At 38.3% G+C, this 21752-nt stretch overlaps 1 protein-coding gene across 1 annotated transcript in view; it reads left to right on the top strand.

The window, feature by feature from the left end:
- Positions 1–21752, top strand: part of CHL1 (cell adhesion molecule L1 like) — an 82351-nt gene that overhangs the window by 23650 nt on the left and 36949 nt on the right. The window contains exons 7-12 of the mRNA XM_047097092.1: positions 1882–2002; positions 6226–6410; positions 12378–12509; positions 18313–18453; positions 18778–18889; positions 20838–21004. Of these exons, the coding sequence (XP_046953048.1) occupies positions 1882–2002; positions 6226–6410; positions 12378–12509; positions 18313–18453; positions 18778–18889; positions 20838–21004 (858 nt within the window). The remainder of the gene's footprint in view (positions 1–1881; positions 2003–6225; positions 6411–12377; positions 12510–18312; positions 18454–18777; positions 18890–20837; positions 21005–21752) is intronic.

The raw sequence follows: 21752 nt of genomic DNA on the forward strand, positions 1-21752 counted from the left end.
GGTGCCCCAGTATGTATATATATATTTTAAATGTTTATTTTTGAGAGAGAAGGCATGAACAGTGGAGGGACAGAGAGAGAGGGGGACAGAGGATCCCAAGCAGTCTCCATACTGACAGCAGAGAGCCCAATGCGGGGCTCAAACTCACAAACTGTGAGATCATGATCTGAGCTGAAGTGGGGCACTTAACGGACTGAGCCACCCAGGTGCCCCCAACATGTATATTTGGGTCTCCTAAGACTTCTGTCCTTTTTGAGTGACATTTTGGTTGATAGTTGTTACATGTACATAGAAGAAAGAAACAGTAGAGAAAACACTAGGTTTAAGAAAGTTAAATGGTTATGTTTCTTGTAAGACTTCTCAGAGTACTTTAACATTGGGCTGTAACTCTAAGAATACAGTTTACTGCATTTTCGTAACTCATTTGTCTGTGAAATATTACAATTTTCCCCCACAGGACAGGTACTAGAACTAGTGTTGTATGGAAGATGCCTGAGTGAACCTGAATCATATAACTAGTTTTCCACAGTTCATTTATGTGAATGCAACAAATGTTCTTCATGTCATGGGGGCCAGTGGCTTCATCTAGATTACTGATACACTGGCAACATCAGAAGGGCTGGAAGAGGACTCTTCTCGGTGCCTTCTCAGTTTGAAGGTGGATTGATTAAATATACTTCCCCAACTGCATTATTGAGGTCAATAACCCAGACATGTTCCTTGTATCTGTACACCCCTTAGTAAAAATAATAGCATGTACTGTGTGTTCAACAATTATTTTTTGATAAACACATACTTGTAAGGAAGCTATAGCATGTGCACACTGCTATCAGGGCTTTTCATTTCTCTACTCTGAATGTCAGCTGTTTGCACCTTCCACATCGTGTCAAATCACATTGACATTGGATGGACAAAAAACAATTTGTGAGAACATTTGGAAATGATGTTAAAACTTACATTGAAAATGAAAGCCCTCGTTTGCCGTTGTATTTGAAAAGCATTCTTGAGCATGTAACAAAGGGAACATTACAATATGTAGTTACTGAAAATGTTTGCTTATCATTCCCCTGAAGCACTATGTTTCTTTGAGGGGCTGAGATTGTAAATAGAGTCACCTTAAAGAACTTGCCCACTTCATAGATGCATGGTGTCCACCATATGCTTCCTGAATCAGAATTTCTGGGAGCAAGGCTCGGGAAGCTATATTGTAACAAGCATCTTATAAAATACTTAGGCATACTAAATGAAATTCAAATTCATACACAGCCATTAGACATGGCAAGGTCTGATTAAAGTGTGGAATATAAAATCATAGGCTATCTGTTAACTTTTAAGGACTTTCATCAAGAAACTAATTGTCTTGGGGCATCTGGAAGGCTCATTGGGTTAAGAGGTGGACTTCAGCTCAGGTTATTTGTGAGTCATCTCACCATTTGTGAGTTAAAGCCTCACATCGGGCTCTGTGTCAGCTCAGAGCCTGGAACCTGCTTCAGATTCCGTGTGTGTGTTTCTCTCTCTCTGCCTCTCTCTCACTATGCCTGCACACTCACTCTCTCTCTCTGTCTTTAAATAAACTTAAAAAAAAAAAAAAACGAATTATCTTCAACCGTACTTGAACTTGTGAAATTTGAGATGTGTTTTCAGTCATGACCTTCTTAAAACTTGGTGCTACACTAAGTTATTGATTCTGAGGCACCATCCATGCTTCGTGGTAAGAATGGAGTCTATTTAAATGGCAATATATTAAAAATACATCTTTGTATATATACATAGGAGCATATAGGTAAATACATTTTAAGTTTTAAGAAAGATTTAGTACCACAACATTTTAACTGTCTTCATTTGGAAAAAAGTATGTGACTTTTCTTTTCTGTATTATAGCAAATTCGATCAAGCAAAGAAAACCCAGATTGCTGTTGCCTCCTACTGAAAGTGGCAGTGCGTCCTCAGTTACCATCCTCAAAGGGGACACCCTGCTGCTTGAGTGTTTTGCTGAAGGCCTGTGAGTAACTTGACCCCGTTCATGAGTTTGTCAATCCCTTTCTATACAGAATAATGCATTAGTTAAGCAGTTAATCCTATATACACATTTTTAAAATGATTTCTTTTAAAAAAATTCTGTTACCACTTTTCTGGAGGAAGTAATTTGCACTTCACTCTACAGACTTCAGGCTGTGACTGAGATTGATTTATAATTAGATTGCTCTGTCAGTTTGTGATAGTGTGAATGGAGGTGACAATGAAAACATTCTCCTTACCTACGTCAGTAGGGGGATGCCATCCTTAGAGCTTGAAGTTGTTACTTGCCAGTCTCTTACTGTGGGTGCCAGGTTTTTGTGTCTCTGCTATCACATTTTCTCCCACTCCTTCTTGCTATGCTATGGGTTCTGATTGCTTTTCAGGTTGCAAGGAGCCTTATTTATCTATTATTTCACCCTGCTGCCCTTTGCATACAAAGAGGTCCAGAGCATGTACTTTCAGAGAATTTCACCTAAGAATATAATTAACTCAGCTTCTTCTCGTCTGAAAAATCAATGCAGGTTTCCAAATCCTCCAAAAAATGTCACTTGGTCGTGTCTTGAAATTGTTACATTTGTTGAGCAAACACCCTAAGCCTTTGTAAATCAGCACTATCTTATTTAATACTTAGTCAAGGGACTCTTCTAGCTGGGCATCTGGTTGGTGAACTGGGATTTGAAATTTTAAAAATTGTATTCATTCATAACTCAATATATATTCTGAATGAGTTATTTTAAATTGGTTTATGAAGAAAAAGAGCCAATTTTAATGGTTTTGCAGCCCCTTAGCTTTGTAAACGTCTCTCTCCATCTGGCAAAGGTGTACAGGTTGCTTATGTGTTTGAAATGGCATGCGTAAGCTCACTTCATGCTCACCACGTCTCAAGGCGGCCATTATTCCCATTTGCAGGTTAGGTAAATGATGCCCAGCGGCTTGATTGAACTTGTTCAAGCTCAGTATAAAGTGGAGCTGGAGTTCCATCCTGTCTCCAGAACCCTAAACTACCTCTAGATTTAATGTATTTCAGTTCAACCCAATGAATGGTCTGTTCAATTAAGGGGGAGGTGGAGGAGGGCCGACACAAAGAATGGCATTGTTTCTGAATCTGAAGAAGTGGCTGTAGGTCTATACTTCAGTAAATGGTTAGTCGCAATGAAAATGTTGATACTATTCATTAAAACAGGAAAACTTTCACAAAGAAACCGATATGGAGGGGTTTAGATTCTATAAATTCTGTGAATAAGGCAGGAATTTGGAATAGTTAAAACAACAATGAATCTCATTCAGAAGGGCAGGCACTGAGTGGAAAGTGCACATTCAGGTGCCAATTCACACTTGCTCTCACCCTGTGGGAGCTTCATTGGAAGTAGAGGGGGGTATTGTCACTTCCCTCTGTTGATTATTGGTATCAAACTGTTTCTTCACTCTCTTGCCTCTGTAACTTGTAAATTCTTGAGTTTAAGGTAGGTGTGATTCTACTTCAAGATGCTACACTATAAAAATGTAGGAAGAGCAAGGAAGTATACTAACAAAAATTGGCTGGATAAGTACCTGAACAAAATTTGAGAGTATGAGATAGTGCATGTTTGTATATAAAAAGGGATTAAGGGGTGCCAGCGTGGCTCATTCGGTTGAGAATCTGACTCTTGGTTTCGGCTCAGGTCATGATCTCTTGGTTGGTGAGATCGAGCCCCACGTTGAGCTCTGCCCTGGCAGTGCGAAGCCTGCATGGGATTCTCTTTCCCCACCACCCCCCACTTCTCTGCTCCTCCCATGTTTCTCTTTTTCTCTCAAAATAAATAAACTTCTTTAAAAAAGGGATTAAGCATTATGTTTTCCCTCAAATTTTCACTGCCCAAATGCTGTTAGTGAATGTTCCTTAAATTTAAAAAAAAAGAAAAAAATTGACAAGAATATAGCTGGATATTCTTGGAATAGGAGAGATATGTCACTAGATAAATTAGGTCTCATGTTCACCTGATACTTGTAGATAATCATTTTATTCTGTTCTCTCAAGGGATAGGTATAAAGGATTAGACTGGTTTTCAAGGACTGGCAAAAAAGAAAGGACAGAAGGAAGGCAGGCAGGAAGGATGAAAGGGAAGGGAAGGGAAGGGAAGGGAAGGGAAGGGAAGGGAAGGGAAGGGAAGGGAAGGGAAGAATCCTGCAGAAGCCTGCAGAAAGTGAGATGCTTGCATTATTAAAGCATGAACTCATAGAAAAACCAGTTTGGAGGAACTTAGGTCCAGAGCAGCCTGTAATTTGGCAAATTGCCATTTTGACAGATGGCGTGGAAAGCAAGCAGTTAGGAGACTTGAGTTTCTGCATTCTGTTAGGTAGTGTGTGCAGGAAGCCAGCAGCTACTATCATCTCCCAGCTGCCTGTTGGAGCATCATTACTGTTTCCCACAAAAGGGTGCCCTGTACTCAGACTGGGCAAATAGAAAGTGGTGGTTCTAGATCTGTAAGGCACGTTACAGGCTTCAGCCTGGAATGGAGGAAGGGAAGAGAGTGTGTAAATTAAGGGACCTACCTCTTTATCTTCTATATAGTTTTTGCATAATAATGGAATTATTTTAATGCTTGCCTGAGCAATTCAAACAGTCTGAGATAATTGACAGAAACAATATGAGGTAATTGTTCAGTGATTAACTGCTAACTAATTAATTCGGCTACAAGTATATATCCCAAGAATATACAGTTAGGAAGGGAAAAGGGATAGAAAAAGCACAGGTATAATAAAACACAGCCATGGAAAAAGCAAGTTTAGTGTTAGACAAACTTAAGTTCTAACATGTCATTTATTACCCTAGTGACATTAAGTGAATTAATTAACTTCTTGGAGCTTTAGAATCCTCATTGATAAAGTGACGATCATAATGCCCATCTTTAGAATATGTCAATAACCTGTAGCTATTCATAATAAAAATAAATAGAGCAAGGAAAAGCAGCATCAATAAAAATAGCAAAATTAAGTTTTTCCATTCATGTAACCCAACCGGAGAAGAGAAATAAAAAAATATATTAAAATCAGCCTTCAGTGTTTTCTTTTCTTTTATTTTAAATGTTTATTTATTTTTGAGAGAGAGAGAAAACATGAGTGGGGAAGGGGCAGGGAGAGAGATGGAGACACAGAATCCGAAGCAGCCTCCAGGCTCTGAGCTGTCAGCACAGAGCGCCTACGTAGGGCTCGAACTCACAAACCATGAGATCATGACCTGAGCCAAAACTGGATGCTTAACTGACTGAGCCACCCAGGTGCCCCAGCCATTGGTGTTTTCCACATGACTTGTAAATCACAAGAGTCATAAAGGTCACCAACCCTCTGCTTGTCTGGTTTTCCTGAGCTGGCATTTTTCTTAAACCCAGGTGGCTTGATTCCCCACTACTGTTTTCCTCCTTAAGGTGGAGACAGTTATTCTCTTGATGTATGACAAGTTATCAGTTTGGTTTTAGTTTAGTTCAGTTTTTTGTTTGTTTGGTTTGATTGGGTGATCTCATCTTTCTAAGCAAGGGAGATGTGGTTCATCTGCCCCCTCCTCCTTGCTCCCCTCCCCCCTACTTTTCTCTATTCCCCAACCAAGGAAGAAAGCCACTTGGGTAGCCATGTCTGCCCAGAGCCCACCTTGCCCTAAAACAGGCCGTTCTTGGTCCAGCCATCACATACAGTTATCACATCTGCGCCATGTTCTCCACTATCAGCTTCATTTGTATTAAGAGGATAGCACTTCCCTCTGCTTACTATTGGGTCCTACTTTATCTTGTTTTTCAAACTCATATGGGGAGGAGGGCTATTATTTCTAGCTACTCCAAATCACCTATAAGGAGGTTTCACACTTAAAATATTTCTGGTAAAATATGAAAACCTTGAAAAAAATCTTTTAATATTTCTGTGGATCCAATTACCCACCCTTTATCTATATATACCTATTCAGCTATGATAGATAGTTAGTCCTCTTAATGGAAGAAGCATGATTTCCATGGAAGCAGACTATTAAAGGTGCTTGCATTAAAGGAGACCTGATCCAATCCAGCGTTCACCATCGATGGTGGAGTACAGGTCCGTGCCCTGGGAAGGCTGATTGTTACTTACTGGAACTCTGAGAGCATATGTAAAAGCAATATGTTAAGTGATGTATCCTGTGAGTAGCTTTGATTTTAATTTTGCAGCTTAAAAAATGTTTATCGTGTATTTATTGTTTTGCAGACCAACTCCACAGGTTGATTGGAACAAAATAGGTGGTGATCTACCCAAAGGAAGAGAAACAAAAGAAAATTATGGCAAGACTTTGAAGATAGAGAACGTTTCCTACCGGGACAGAGGGAATTATCGCTGCACAGCCAACAATTTCTTAGGATCAACCTCTCATGATTTTCATGTTGTAGTAGAAGGTACTTTCCCCATATTGATTTATTTTTCTTCTATTAAAGAAAAAAAAGGTGAACCTATAATTCCAAAGCATATATGTTAAAACAGGTAAGCTGTTTAAACTTTTGTTTTTGGAGTGGGTATTGAACTATATTATACTTCAGTTAACCAGATTTGACATTTAACCTGCAAAACCTTGTAAAAGGGACAAATGGAAAGAAAAGATCTCATGTTAGGTATTAAACACACCTGACTTTCACACAATTTTTATTATATATATGACACTGCATAATATTAAATCATAGAAGAAGTAAGCATTACAAAGACAAATTATTTTGAGGAGCTTGGAAAAAAGCTTAGAGTTTGTTTCCCAGTCCTGTGGTTAACTTGCTGTCTCTTTAATCAATTTACTTTGACTTTCTGTACCTTAGTTTCTTCCTCAAAAAAAAGAGGGTATCAGGCAAATTGTGTTAGTTCTTTCCTAGATACGGTTGTTTTTTTGTTTTGTTTTGTTTTGTTTTGTTTTGTTTTTTTGGTCCATATCTTGGGTTCACATGATATTCAATATGCTACTTATGGGGATGGAGTAGACTGAGTGCTGTAAATACTAATTTTCTATCAAAAGATGCAAGATACATATTATAGTAAACTTATCTCTGTAAATCCACGCGTTTTGTTCAATAGAGGATTAGCTATTGTTGCTTGTATTCATAGAAATAAATAGGCCATGATGTCATCATTTAAAAAAGAAGGAAGCCACACAATGTGGATATTGGGGCTGTACCTGCCCTGCAAGTAAAGTTTATCTGGGCATCTTATGAATCTGATTGATGCACACTGATTTCTATGGGTCTAATTACAGTGAGGTCTCCTATCTATGGTTTGGTTGACTGAATTGATCAAATTAATGGATTGATTACTGCATTTGTACTCATTTAGTGCTGTGAGGGCTTAACTAGTGAAAGGAATTGTCTCTTTCAGGGTCCATTTAGTGAACTGATGCTCTAGGGTTTCCATTTATATTCCAATAAAGTTTACCTCTTAAACCTTCAATCTGTGCAAGGAACATCTAAGTAAAAAGCTGTTTTAATGAATGGGAAAAAATGAAGACTTAGACACAGATTACATTTACAAGTAAATGTTAAGATAGATGTTTTGGTCTAGGTGCTGTTTGGAATAACACCATGTTTTTAAGACCTCACCCACAATGTATATGGTCAGTTCAGTTAAGAAGAATGGAAAACCAAAGATGAGAGTATCATTTTCCTTGATTCAACAAAAGCAAAACTGGTATAGGTGACATCTTAATATTATGCATAAATATCAACATTTGCCATCAGTGATATATTCTTCTGACCTGGAATTATTCACAAAGAAATTCAAAAAGGAAGATTTGAGAAGTTTATATATATTTTTATTCATCATTTGATGCTTCATTGTTTTTTTTTTCATTTGCTGCTTCTATATAAATCGGCCACACCATGCCGCAGGGATATTTTTCTGTAACCCCCTACCCCTGCCCCAGTGTAAACACGTATATCTACGAACCAGACATGTCTAGTTGTTAGCTGCTCCTACTCCAAATTGCTGACTGTTAGAAATCCTTCCAGATGGCTGGAACATTGCTACGGTAGCTGAATATTTTAACAATCTGGCCACGGTTTTCTTGACTATAAGACTGAAGCTTTGAAAAGAATTGCAAGGGTTGCAAAAAAAAATAAAAACTCAAGGATGTAAACTTAATTACGCAGTTTAAAATGTTGACTGTAGGACTCCAAAGGAATACAGGTTTCCTGAACGAATTGTCCTCACTATTCATAAAACAGCTATTAGCACTATTGAGATGTAAATTATGTTTTTATTAGGAACATTTAATCTTTTCTCCTTAATGAGAAGCTACTAAATGTGCCCTCAGTTGTATGTTTTAGGAGTTTCTTTTCACACATGCAAGTGAAAAGCAAACTGGGCTCAAGAGTCATTTTTTCTTTTTTGTGTATATGTGTGAAACCAAGAAATACAACTTTCATTTATCATATGCGCAGATCAGCTTACTTTCATTCACTTGTCTTCTGCCTTCCTATATCTCCTTTCCCCTTTTTTGTCTCTTGTTTAGCAACTCAAATTGAATAACAAGAATTACCATATGATCACAAAGCAATGTAACCATGAATTTTGAAAATTGAGTCCATTCTGAAAACACCCATTTGTGCTTAAGTAAAAGCATGTATTGTTTTGTAGTCTCTGTAGATGTGATATTTCTTCTTTATTACTAAACATAGTCAAATTCTGTAATTTAAGTTACAACATCCTAAATATGAAGACCGTGTGCATTTTCAAATTGTCTAATCCAGGTAAATAAAAACAGCTAGGATGTCTTGATGAGGCACAGCTATCCTTTCTAGATATCTATGATACAAATAGTGCACATTCAATAAAAAGATAAACATTAAAATGACATCTAAGCATTCTAAGTCCAAAAAACAGAATATGACCACAATCACATTTCAACTGATTATTTATTTATTTATTTATTTATTTATTTATTTATTTTAGTGTTTATTTGAGAGAGAGAGAAAGAGGCAGACGGACAGAGTGCAAGCTGGGGAGGAGCAGAGAGAGTGAGACAGAATCCAAAGCAGGCTCCAGGCTCTGAGCTGTCAGCACAGAGCCCAACGCAAGGCTCAAACTCATGAACTGTGGGATCATGACATGAGCCGATGTCAGACGCTTAACCCCCTGAGCCACCCAGGTGCCCTTCAACTGATTATTTAAAAATAAACTCCCACCAACTTGCACCATTCTCATGTTGTAAACTTTTGAACCATTTAAACTTTTGAATTTTGCTGTAATAGGAAAATATTTACATAGAATTACATACCCATAACTGTCTTGCATTTTAAAAAGCTATCATGAACTCGAGTGCAATTCAGACATTGATAAACTTAAGAGAGCCTCGTTTTCAAATGATCTATTTTTTCTAAAAAACTACAATTAAATCCAAGGTTGATAAACCTCACAATTTTGATTTAATAGAACATAGATATTTAGTAGGAATCTGTTACTAAGAAAATAGCCTCTGTGTTGTTTTATAGGTACCAAATTTCCTATTTTATTTCATTTTCCTTTCAGTGATAAATGTTTCTCATTAACTTGTTATATTCTAAATGCTTAGTCATTTGCATCTCACTTTTTAGCAACATAGGGAAATTATCATCTTTCTTTATATATAATTATGACAAAATGAGTAAAGTTGCAGCATAAGTTATTCTCATCATTTATCATGTATCTTTTAGGATAATGGATAAAAGAATGGGATTCACTGATGTTTTCTCTCAGGATTTTCCTTTTTATCTGTTTTTGGTTTTGTTTTGGTTTTTTTATTCCTTTCTCTTGAGTTTTTCTTCGTCTTCTTTCAACTAGATCTTACCCTTCAGGAATAGAGTTACGTGTTTGAAGCTTTGGCAAACATCTGTTTGTTCTCTGTCCCTGTGTGTCCCTAGACTCACTTCACTCACCAAAAATATCCTGATTCATAGCCAATGTCCTCGGGCTCACTCTACATTCTTTTGTGAACAAAGTAGCAACTAGCTAAATATGTTCAACCAAGACATGGCATGATGAGACTGAATTACTAGAAGTCAGTGATTCCCTCCTATCCAACATTTTCTTTCCTCCCTATGCCTTTTTCACTAGAGTCTTTGGGGATCAATCATTTCACTTCAACTTGTAATTATTCCACATGTGTCTGTTCTCCTTGTGCCAAGCAGAGGAGACACAAGGAAGGGTAAGGTTCCTCCATGGCTCTGTATTTATCTGAGAAACATAAAACAAATACCCGAGCACTTAAAAAGCTTATTCAAAAGAGCTAAAGTTTAGCAATGATTTCTAGTGAATATATAAAACGCCTTGGTATCACCCTCCAGTGGATAGATGTTGAAGGAACTTGGATTTGGGAGCACAAAATGAAAGTTAGTAAAGCAATTTGGACTTCGTTCCTATCAGTGGTCTGAGTTAGTAAAATAGTAATTAACTAGTAATAACATCACATTTTCCTTGGAGTCCCAGTGCTACTCAGTTTACAGGTTCACAGATCCACGAAGTGGCCAGAACACAGAGTGGGGCTTCTTTTGTTGGTGACTCTAAGCGAGTTAGATGGTATCTCTCAAGCTCAGTCCTTGGTCTGCAAGGAGGTAGAATCAGATAGGCTGATAACTTAAGCTTAATATGGATACCAGGGGTTAATGAAATTTGTAGGGTGAGAGTAGAGATAAAATCCGTATTTTATTATGCATGGGTATTTAGAGAAATGTCATCATTACATAATCTTCTTTATTTTATTATTTTTATGGAGATATCATTGATAACATTAATTTCAGGTGTACAACATAATGATTCGATATTTGTATGTATTGCAAAATGATCACCAGGTTAAGTCTAGTTAACATCTATGGCCACACAGTAACAAATTTTTTTTTCTTTTCATGAGAACTTTTAAGATGACTCTCTTAGCAACTTTCAAATATGCAAATAGTATTATTGACTACAGTCAACATGCTGTATATTATATCCCTATGATTTATGTTTTTACATTTAGTTTTTGCTCTGAAAGCAATATTAGTTTACTGTTGTAAGCATGGAAATTTTCATGTTCGTGGAATTTTTTTCCCTCTAACTCAAATGTCTGATTTTATTGTGGTAATGTGAAAAGACAAAAAAATAACAATAACATAAAAATGTACATATACATACACCTCAGAGAATCATGTGCAGTTTATAATTTGGACTATTGCATTTTAACCTAAACGACTAAATATTTACAGATTATAGGTGATGAATACACATATTTAATTTAAGATTTAGTAACTAAGTCCACACCGTATGGAATAATTTCTAGGGCACGTCCCTTTCTCAGAGTTGAACTTGCACGGTTATTTGCATATTTTTGATTTTCTTGGTGAATTTATAGGCATTTTCTTTTGACACAATCCTTTTGTTTCCCCTTTACTTACACAAAAAAAAGCAGTTTACATGACTTATTTTTTCATTTCACATATATGTATCTTTAAAAGAGTTTCCTTTTTGACTAAAAATGGAAATCCAAGAATGTCTTGGGGGAAATAACCAAGCAACACTTGATGGAAATTACTACCTGCAGGTGTTGTGCAATTTTCTCTGGAATCAAATTATCCAAACCATCCACACTTTAATCTAAATCTTTTATTCACTCCTGACATAGTAATATACTTAAGGTGACAAGATATGGCAGTAATATTTGCACTAAAGACAAATGTCTCATTCTGTACTGAAACACCACTTAGAATTATAATATTGGAGCAATAGAACATGCCAAGATGCAAGTAATTTAAATACATTTTTCCTCCATTGTTTTCAGGACAAAAAGCTAAATGCTGCTTTATGGCTTTCTTCTCCCTGTCTTACAAAAAATAATCTCTAGGAAAATAATGTTTCCACACTTCTAAGATAGATAATTAGATATCGGTATGGGTATACAAATGATACAAAGTCATTAAGAAATATTTAAAATAAATGCTGGACATTTCAATTTCATTTAAAAATTCTCCAGATACATTTATCGAATATCAGCCTTTTTAGACGCCTTGCTGCAGCTTGAAAATAAGCCGCAGCCAGCACTAAATAAACTTAACCATCTGCTTATCCCTCCTTCACTTTCTGTTAATGAGGTAGATACTTGTGATGCTGAACAAAGTGATTGTATACATGTTAATTTTATTATGCATGCTAAGAGTCCAAATTAGATTACGCACACACACCATGCATGCACGCATGCACACACCCTATAACTAAAAACAGTGTCCACCTTGCCTGACGGAACATTTACAAGAAAGAACTAGTGTGAAACACTTTATTGTGGCTGCCATCTGCTGGCACATTATAGAAACACAGGCATTAAAATTTTCGGACCTCCTGACATGGTTAAAGTCACTTATGATGTCTTCACTTTATTCCAGAGCCTCCTCGCTGGACAAAGAAACCTCAGAGTGGTGTGTATAGCACCGGGAGCAGTGGTATCTTGTTATGTGAGGCAGAAGGAGAGCCTGAGCCGACACTCAAGTGGAGAGTCAATGGCTCCCCGATTGACAGTAAGTGAAACACCAATTGTGATACAGTGCTGAAGGCAATGGTGTGCTCGGATGGTTGATAGGCAGACACCCTGGTTATGTGTAAGATGGGAGTTGGGAAGTGGCTGGACCATCTAGACAGATCCAGCCAGGAAGTTCAAAGTTGAATCTTTCCCAGCACTTTGATTTATGCTTAGATTTATGGAGAAGTGATAAATAACATTTGTACTTGTTGGGTCATTATATTAACTCTATATAAAAATTAGGTTAAAAAGATAAAGCAGCTGATTGAGAAAAAGGAGAAAAGCCCATTCCTTTGCTTTTCCCTGAGAAGAAATTGGTGCAGCGACCTAGTGGTTGAGAACATGGGTTGAAAGTCAGAATTGCCCTTAGACCCAAGCAACAGTGACCCCGGCTTTGGGTTCTGCTCTTCACAAGGACCTGGTCTGGCCATCCTTTGGTCATGCCTGCTGTCATTATTTGAGAATTTCACAGGCCAAAGAGAACTGTAAACATGCCCCCTACCCCTGGCTCCCTGCATGTTCTTGACTGAGCTCCATTTGTACCCAAGATCAGAAAAATCCCTGTCTAGTCAGCTCTCAGCCATCCCAAATGGGCTGGGCATGGAAAGGCAGGGATGCACAAGGGCTGAAGCCTGATTCTCCCTACTCTACCATGTTCCAGCAAAGAACTCTGAGAAGTCCAAAAATCCTCAGTTTGAACCTAGAGCTCTTATCATTTTGAATGTCTTTGTCAAAATAGGACAGAACAAATCTTATTTGTCAACTGACTAGTTTAATCTTGAGCATTTCTGTTATTGAGACATATATATATGGCTTTCATAAGTTTCTTTTGTCCTGGACTGTTCATACCAAGTGTAGACATCTGGTGGTTCAGAGACCTGGGGTCCCATCTAGGCTGTGCACCTTCCTATATGATCTTGAGTTGTTTACTGAACGTCCCAAAGGTTTAGTTTTGTTGTTGTTGTTGTTTTTTCACAGCACAACAGAGCTAATGATAGTTGGTTGTGATGGAAAGAGGTCATTGTGGTCAACCACCTAGGATAATCGTTTATCTGTGCAACATTATGATAGTTTATAAACTCTGGGGCCAGAATGCCTGTGTTTGCATCTAGGCTCTACTATTTACTAGTTGTGTGATTGGGCCTATGACTGACACTCTTAAAATCTGCTTCCGGGGCGCCTGGGTGGCGCAGTCGGTTAAGCGTCCGACTTCAGCCAGGTCGCGATCTCGCGGTCCGGGAGTTCGAGCCCCGCGTCGGGCTCTGGGCTGATGGCTCAGAGCCTGGAGCCTGTTTCCGATTCTGTGTCTCCCTCTCTCTCTGCCCCTCCCCCGTTCATGCTCTGTCTCTCTCTGTCCCCAAAATAAATAAACGTTGAAAAAAAAAATTAAAAAAAAAAATCTGCTTCCTCATCAGTAAAATGGGCACGAAAATTGTACCAACTCATGGATTGTTATGTGGATTAAAGGAAAGAACATGCAGAAAATGCTCACGACAGGGACATTCCTAAAGTATTCTTTACTTTTATTGTTGTTACATACCACACACTCAGGAAACCTTAGCCCTCTTTATTGAAATCCTCAAATTTGAGATTTTTTCCCCTCATCTCTTTAGAGAGCAAACTAACAAATGAAAGATAAGGCTTCAGGTAGATCAGAGGGAAATGAGATCAATTGTTGTTTATAAAGAATGTTAAGGATGCTAAAATAAGGAATGCAGATTCTCTGAAACATAAAATCATAAAATTATATATCTGAATGGCACTCGGCTGTTTATGAAGGACATTCATATATTGCTTTGAATCCCCAAATGAACATTTTTAATGGAGGTACGATTATTCATATTTAACAGATCAATTCGTTCATTCAGTAATTTTTATTGAACGCCTTCTTTGTGCCAGAACTGACCGGCCTTATTGCTGGGACGGTAGCAGTGAATAAAATGAACAGTTCCTTTTCCTGTGGACCTGACATTCTAGCGGGGAGAGTCAATTAATAGACACATAAGCACATAAATCTGTGTTGTAGTGTGATAAATAAAAAATAGCTGACTAAGGGATGGGTGTAATACAAGTTCAGGACCGAGAGTGGCTCTTTTATTTTAAGATAATACTAGGAAGCCTCCCGTGGTAATTTACCTGAAAAAAAGAAGAACTGAAAGAGTTTAGGGGGCATCCATGTGTGGGAAAGCTTCCAGTGTAGAGAGGTCAGTGAGGGCAAAGACCCTCAGGTATGTTTGGAGTGTTGATGGGAAGCCAGGAGTCCAACGTGGCTGGAGCTGAGCGAGTGGGCAGTGTTCAGACGCAAGATCAATCGGCAGATGCAGGGGCCACGTCATACATAAAGGGGAAAGCTCACCTGGGGACTTGCAATTCTAGTGTAAATAATATGGGCAGCACTTTGAGGATTTTGAGCAGAAGAATGATCTAATCTATTAACAAAGGGCTTTTCTGTCTCTGAATTGAAAATCAGCTGTACGACTACTCCAGCTAGAAGCTGCCTAGAAGACACTGGAACCTAGGGCTAGGTTGATAGTGGTAATGGTTAGGTTCTGGATGTATTCCCAAAGAAGAGTCAATAGGTTTGTTCAGGGATGAGGAGATCAAGGCTGAAAATAAACTTAGACAAGACAGCACAGCTGAATAATGGCAGGGATAGAAAACAAAGCCACATCCTTGGAGTTCAAGCTCAGTGTTCCTTCCACAGCTGTCGACCATAGCTCCCCTTGCTCCCCTGCAAATGGGTTATAGCCATTCATTGGTTGGGATGCTCAGTAACAGTGGGATAACTGAATGATCTGAAGTCTCTCTGAGCTTATAATTCTAGCAATTCCATATCCTTTATATGTAGTATTTCAAAATTACACAAAAATGATTACTCTTGGAGTGCCTGAGTGGCTCAGTTGGTTATGTGTCAGACTCTTGGTTTTGGCTCAGGTCATGATATCACCGTTTCCTGAGTTCAAAGCCCCGGGTCAGGCTCTGTGCTGGCAGCCTGGAGCCTGCTTGGGATTCTCTCTGGATTCCCCTCTCTTTCTGTCCCATCCCCACTCCTGCTGTCTCTCTCAAAATAAATAAATAATCATTAAAAAAGTGATTACTTTTATTGATAACAGGCTTAACCTTTTTCAAATGCTTTGCATCCAATATTTGTGAGCCTCCTAATAAGCCCTGCAGAAGATATATATATTTTTAATTCTCTCGTTTGCACATGTGGCAACCGAGGCTCAAGGAGGTCACATTACTTAATTGAGGACACAACCCCAGTAAATTTATAGGTTTTTAAAAAATTTTTAATGTTTTTATTTGTTTTTGAGAGAGCGAGCGAGCATGAGTGGGGGAGAGGCAGAGAGAGAGGGAGGCACAGAATCTGAAGCAGGCTCCAGGCTCTGAGCTGTTAGTTAGTGCAGAGCCCAACATGGGGCTCTAACTCACAAAAGCAAGTTCATGACCTGAGCCGAAGTCGGACACTTAACCGACTGAGCCACCCAGGTGCCCAACCCCAGTAAAATTAGAGCTAAACGTGGAACCCAGAAATGATTAAGTCTCAGAGCTGAAGTTGCTCCCAGTGTATTGCATTATCGCTCACTGAGCTGACCAAAGACAACTTATGGCACACCTAGTGTGTTTTGCTTGATACTGATAGAGAACTGGCTTTCTTGAATCCTGGGAGCTCCTGTTAGCCTTGGCCTGTATGCAGCAGCACGCTGCAGCTTCTGGTACCTATCCCAGAGGATGGCACGAAGCCATGCTCAGCTGTTACTCATCTCAAACCTGAGGCTCTGGTTTCATTTCTTCTTTTTGTAAGGCTGTGTTTGATTCAGGGTTTACCCATGGGAAGATGGTATAAGGAATCTAAAGAGAGTGATGGGGTTAGCTCTGACAGTTGTAGAGCTGGGCATCAGGTATAGGAATGCGGAATCGGTTCAGAGACTCAGTCCTTTGCAGCCTTGAAGAACTTCAGAGAGCTCCTCTTCCTGACAGTTCTCAAGAGGGAAACGACTCTGCAGGATTGTATCGATTTTCTACTGTTGCTGTACAAATTATCACTAATTTAGTGACTTAAAATAGTATACTTGTATTAGTTTACAATTCCGCAGGTTAGAAGTCCAACTAAGCCTCACTAGGCTGAAATAAAGTTGTCAGCCATGGTGTGTTCCTTTCTGGAGGAACTAGGAGAGAATCCCTTTCCTTGTCTTTTCCAGCTCCTAGAGAGAGCCCACATTCCTTGGCACATGACTCTCCATTTTCAAAGTCAGCATCATTGCATATCTGACCACTCTTTGATAGGCATCTCCATTTGTCTGGCCATGGCCAGGGAAGGCTCTCTGATATTAAGGAGCCTTGTAATTACATTGGCCCCACTTGGATAATCCGGGATAATCCCTCCATCTCAAGGTCCTTAACCTTACTTACCTCTGCAAAGTCGCTTTTACCATGTAAGGTTAAATATTTTTTTACTGATAGAGATTAGAATGTGGGTATCTGTTGGGGGCTACAATTCTGCCTACCACAGGGACCTTCTAGGAATAAAATGCCACCCAACATAAATGGCTTTCAGTCATTTCGGGAAATATTTCCCGACTGCCTCCTCCGTGATAGCTGCTTTTCAGGCACTGAGAACACAGTGCATAATGCACAGAGTCCTGCTTATGTGGAGTCATAGTCAAGTGTAAAAACATATTCATTTCTGACTATCAGGAAAAAATGTATAAGGAAAGTCTTCTATTTTAATAAACAATATTCAACATTTTCTACAAACCAAAGCTTAGTATAGTCACTATTTTATATAATAGAGACACAATAAGAAAAAAAAAATTAGGTTTATGGGTAATCTTGTCATGTCATTTAAAGTAAAAAAATTTAACATCTGTGTCCCTCACTTGACATTCCTAGGTAATATGTTTCCTTTACACTGCTTGTTTGTAGTGTCATAGTGGAGCAATGAGATCTGGCATGTGGCCAAATGCTGTAGGAGGTGGCATTCACTTGTCCAGACTCCAGTCCCTTCTTCCACAGTGGCCATATTAGTGCTGACCCCGAAGGTTCTGAGCAGAGTTAAGGAGACAATGCATGTGCCACTTCCAACAGAGTTCTTTGGCCGTTTGTAAATCTACTAGAAATGTTAGATGTTCTTAACTCCCAAAGGAATTTCCAGAATTATGCCTGGATCAGGAGTGAGGTAGCATTTATTGCCAAAAAGTAGAAAATCTAACCCCTGATCCCAAGAAGGCTTTAGTCTTACTGTGAAAAGGAAATATATAAGTTGTGTAGCCAAAGTGGTTGAATAGCAAAGCAAGACAACTGAAATGAACAGTACACACCAGAAAATTGCACAAGGGCAGAGAAGTCAAATAGAGGAATAAAAGTGTCAAAGGGGGAACACAGGAGCCAATGTTGGTGGGTTGGGGAGATCACTCTGTGTTGATTCATGTGATTTGTGCTGGGCAGTATTAGGACCTAAATTTACAAGAGTGAGTAAGGTCTAGTTATAGTGGGACTTGAACGACAAATGGAAAATCTGAGATTTTATTTATGGGTATGGATATGGAGAGGCAATGAGCTTGAGATCAACAAATATTTTAGCAATAAATATTAATTTGAAGGAAGATTGAAATTGGAGAAGGGTCAGGGGAAAAAAAACATGGTTGATGGTAAGAAATTCTAAAAATTGGCTTCAGTGAACTATTATTCACCCTAAACTCGCCTTAAAATATAAATACTGTGTGACACATTTAATAATTGGTGTATAAATATTTTATATCACATTTTTTATCATACTGACATTCTTTAATCTCTTGCAGAAAATCCATTTGCTGGTGATGTTGTCTCCCCCACGGAAATCAGTTTTACCAACCTACAACCGAATCATACTGCTGTGTACCAGTGCGAAGCCTCAAATGTCCATGGAACTATCCTTGCCAATGCCAATATTGATGTTGTAGGTAAGTAACAGTCTGGGAGCAGACTGTTTACTTTCTAAAGGAAGATGTTCAAGGTCATACACACAAGTGGATTGAATTCTCAACATATAAACCATGGGGAGAAACATCAAAGTACCTTTAATCTAGCGTGTGGGCATTAGCCATCCTACTAAAATTAAACTTTCAAAAATGTATTGAATTTGGATATTTTTCTAACTCAAAACCTTATACTGTGTTATTCAGTTGTCTCCCATTTTTGTTAATGTGACTAGGATGTAGAAAATTTTAATTTGTGCACATTATTTCTTAATGAACGTTCACAATGTATTTGTTATTTTCAAATAGATGTTCGTCCACTGATACAAACTGAAGATGAAGAAAACTATGCTACGGTGGTTGGCTATAGTGCTTTCTTACACTGCGAGTACTTTGCTTCACCCGAGGCCATAGTGTCCTGGTAAGCTGGTACAGGGTTTTCTTAAGAGAATGTCAGTGGTAGATTTCATTCATTGTGTCTTCATCCATCATTTGACGTGCTGTTGTTCCATCTAGCCAATGCCTCTGAGAAATAAGATAGCAAACTTAATTACTTACCTCTCCTGGAATCATTGACCAGATATGTAGGATTTTCTCACATGGGGAGATTAGGGAGAACCATTTCTGCTTACAGAGGAAAGCAAAGAATTGAAGTGATTACTGAGGCAATTTTATATAGATAGACTTGGTTTTCATTTTGGGTACATCAAAAGTCATATATTACAGCTGACCCTTGCCCATTGTGGAGGTTACAGGTTGATCCCCCATGTGACTGAAACTCTGTATATAACTTTTGTCTCCCCCAAAACTCAACTACTAAAAGCCTACTGTTGACTGGAAGCCTCACCCATAACATAAACAGTTGATTAACACACATTTTGTATGTTATATGTATTACATACTGTATACTTACAATAATAGCCAACTTTTTCTTAACTGTTTTTTCCATATTTCTAGGCTACATAGTTTGTGAGTTTTTTGTAACTGTTGTGTATTTCCAAAAATTTGTCCAATATGGTTACTGAAAGAAAATCCATGTGTAAGTAGACCCACATAATTCAAACCCATGTTGTCCAGAATTGACTGTACTTTTTTGTGGTTGTTTTGGGTATTTTCTAAATAATTATCTAAGCCTGAATTTGATTCCAAACACATACCCTTAAAACTTTTCCAACGTGTATTTTGAATTTAATTTAAATGTATTGATTGGTGTGACAGCCCAAACACCTGTGTGAATCTGACATATTTGTTACTTCACCAGAAAAGCTTGGATAAACTGTTCTTAAATAAGTCTGCCATTGCTCTGCAAGGCCAAGACTAGAGGGTAGATGGGGAGGCGGGGTCATTAAAGTGCAGGATCAGATCTTTCTTTAAAAATTGGGTATTTTGGGGCACCTGGGTGACTCAGTCATTTAAGCGTCTGATTCTCGATTTTGGCTCAGGTCACGATTTCGTGGTTTGTGAGATCAAGCCCCGCATCAGTGTGTAGCTTGCTTGGGATTCTCTCTCTCTTTCCCTCTACTGTCTGTCCCTTTCCCCCCTTCCCTCTCTAAATAAATTAATAAACTTAAAAAAAAGATTTAAAAAATGGATTTTTTGCATTATTTTTATTTTTAAAAATAGTTCATTAAAATGTGATTCATCTTGAGTGCTGAGTTTTTTTGGCCACGCTTACATTTTGCTTCTGTGCCTCACTGGCTTTACCCTAGTCTCAGCTCTAGAAAGTCCTGTGTGAACAGCAGCCAGAGTTTATGCTTTGATTTTTTTTTTTTTGTTTGTTTGTTTTTTTGCTCCAGCAGCGTCTTATGTTGAAATGCACTGGGTAAATCAAGTTTTGGCAGCAAATGCTTAGAAAATGGATGAATGGAGGAGAAAATGGCTCTGGGTTGATAAGGGTAAATGTAATCCATGTCCACAGGACAGGAACTACTTCCTGGCCTGTAATATTTCTGAATGACCAATGTTTCCCCCAGACGGCAGGAGGTTCAGAAGGTTCATTATCTCTTTCAATTACTAGCTTTCCCATTTAGTACCCTGAAGCAATCATTAACTAAAGAGTTCACCATCAATAAACCAGAAAATATTTATTAAGCTGTGAGGACAGATGCAAAACAGTCCTCATAGCTATCAGGAGTACAGCAGAAGCCTAGAACATGGTCCAGGATTTCCTCTAGCCTATTTGGCTGTTTGGACAGGTATGATATACACCTAGGATAGGACCCATTTGGGGGAAAATATAAACCCCGATGGAACATAAGGTCTTCTGAGCTCCTGGAAGGGCTAAGCTTAAATGACATCAGCAACCAGTTTCAAAAAAGAGTATATAATACTGTCACATCTAAAATGATTTATGCTTTCTATATTCATAGGCAGAAGGTGGATGAAGCGAAACCCCTTGAAGGTAGACGGTACCATATCCATGAAAATGGCACATTGCAGATCAACAAAACCACAGAAGACGATGCTGGCTCATACTCTTGTTGGGTGGAAAATGCTAAAGGAAAAACTGCTGTGACAGCCAATTTGGATATTAGAAGTACTTTTATCTTGTTTTTACTTTGCATGAATTCTCACATAGGTTCAGTTTGTCCTTTTCCCAAATGAGACAATATGATATAAATTTGAGTGCGTATTAAAATTTTTAGACTGTATTTCGAAACTCCCAGATTATGTTTCATCTGAAAGACCATCACTGAAATTATAGGAAATATTGATGACGTGTTCACCTCTTTTTATAATTTTAAAAGGGACCTAAGTGTTTGGGGGATGACCAGCAAGATTTTAAAATGCCCTATTTGGGGGTATTTCTGTAACTATTTTATTTCAATAACCAACTCAACATAATGTCATCGGCAACCAACACTTTGAGCTAAAAGTTTCATGAACTCATCAAACTTCAGCTTCATAAAGACTGGGGCATGATAGAATCAGAACGGTTTGACAAAACCCCATGAACAGCTGTGTGTTTATTCTCTCTTCAAAACAAAGTCATGGGTTTCACTGACATTTTGATTTTAAAATTGCTCAGAAAATTCTTTTCAGGAAAACATAATAGGAAGATCCTACAGTGATTGTAGGGAGGATCTGTTTCTTGTGGTGCATCATCATCATGGCCTATCACTACTGCTGCTTAGAGAGGGTATATTTGTTCAATTGTCTGTCTTTACTGATGTATTTATAATTCTCTGTCTCTCTTCTCACACATACTCTTCCTTCCTTGTTTTTCTTCTGTCTTATATTCTTTTACAGTATCTGTTTCTTTTTGTACCCTAAGTTATCCAACA

This window comes from Lynx rufus, unplaced genomic scaffold, assembly GCF_022079265.1.
Source record: "Lynx rufus isolate CCGP_SWC_20201006 ecotype Redwood Valley unplaced genomic scaffold, mLynRuf1.p SCAF_4, whole genome shotgun sequence".
Lineage (NCBI taxonomy): Eukaryota > Metazoa > Chordata > Mammalia > Carnivora > Felidae > Lynx > Lynx rufus.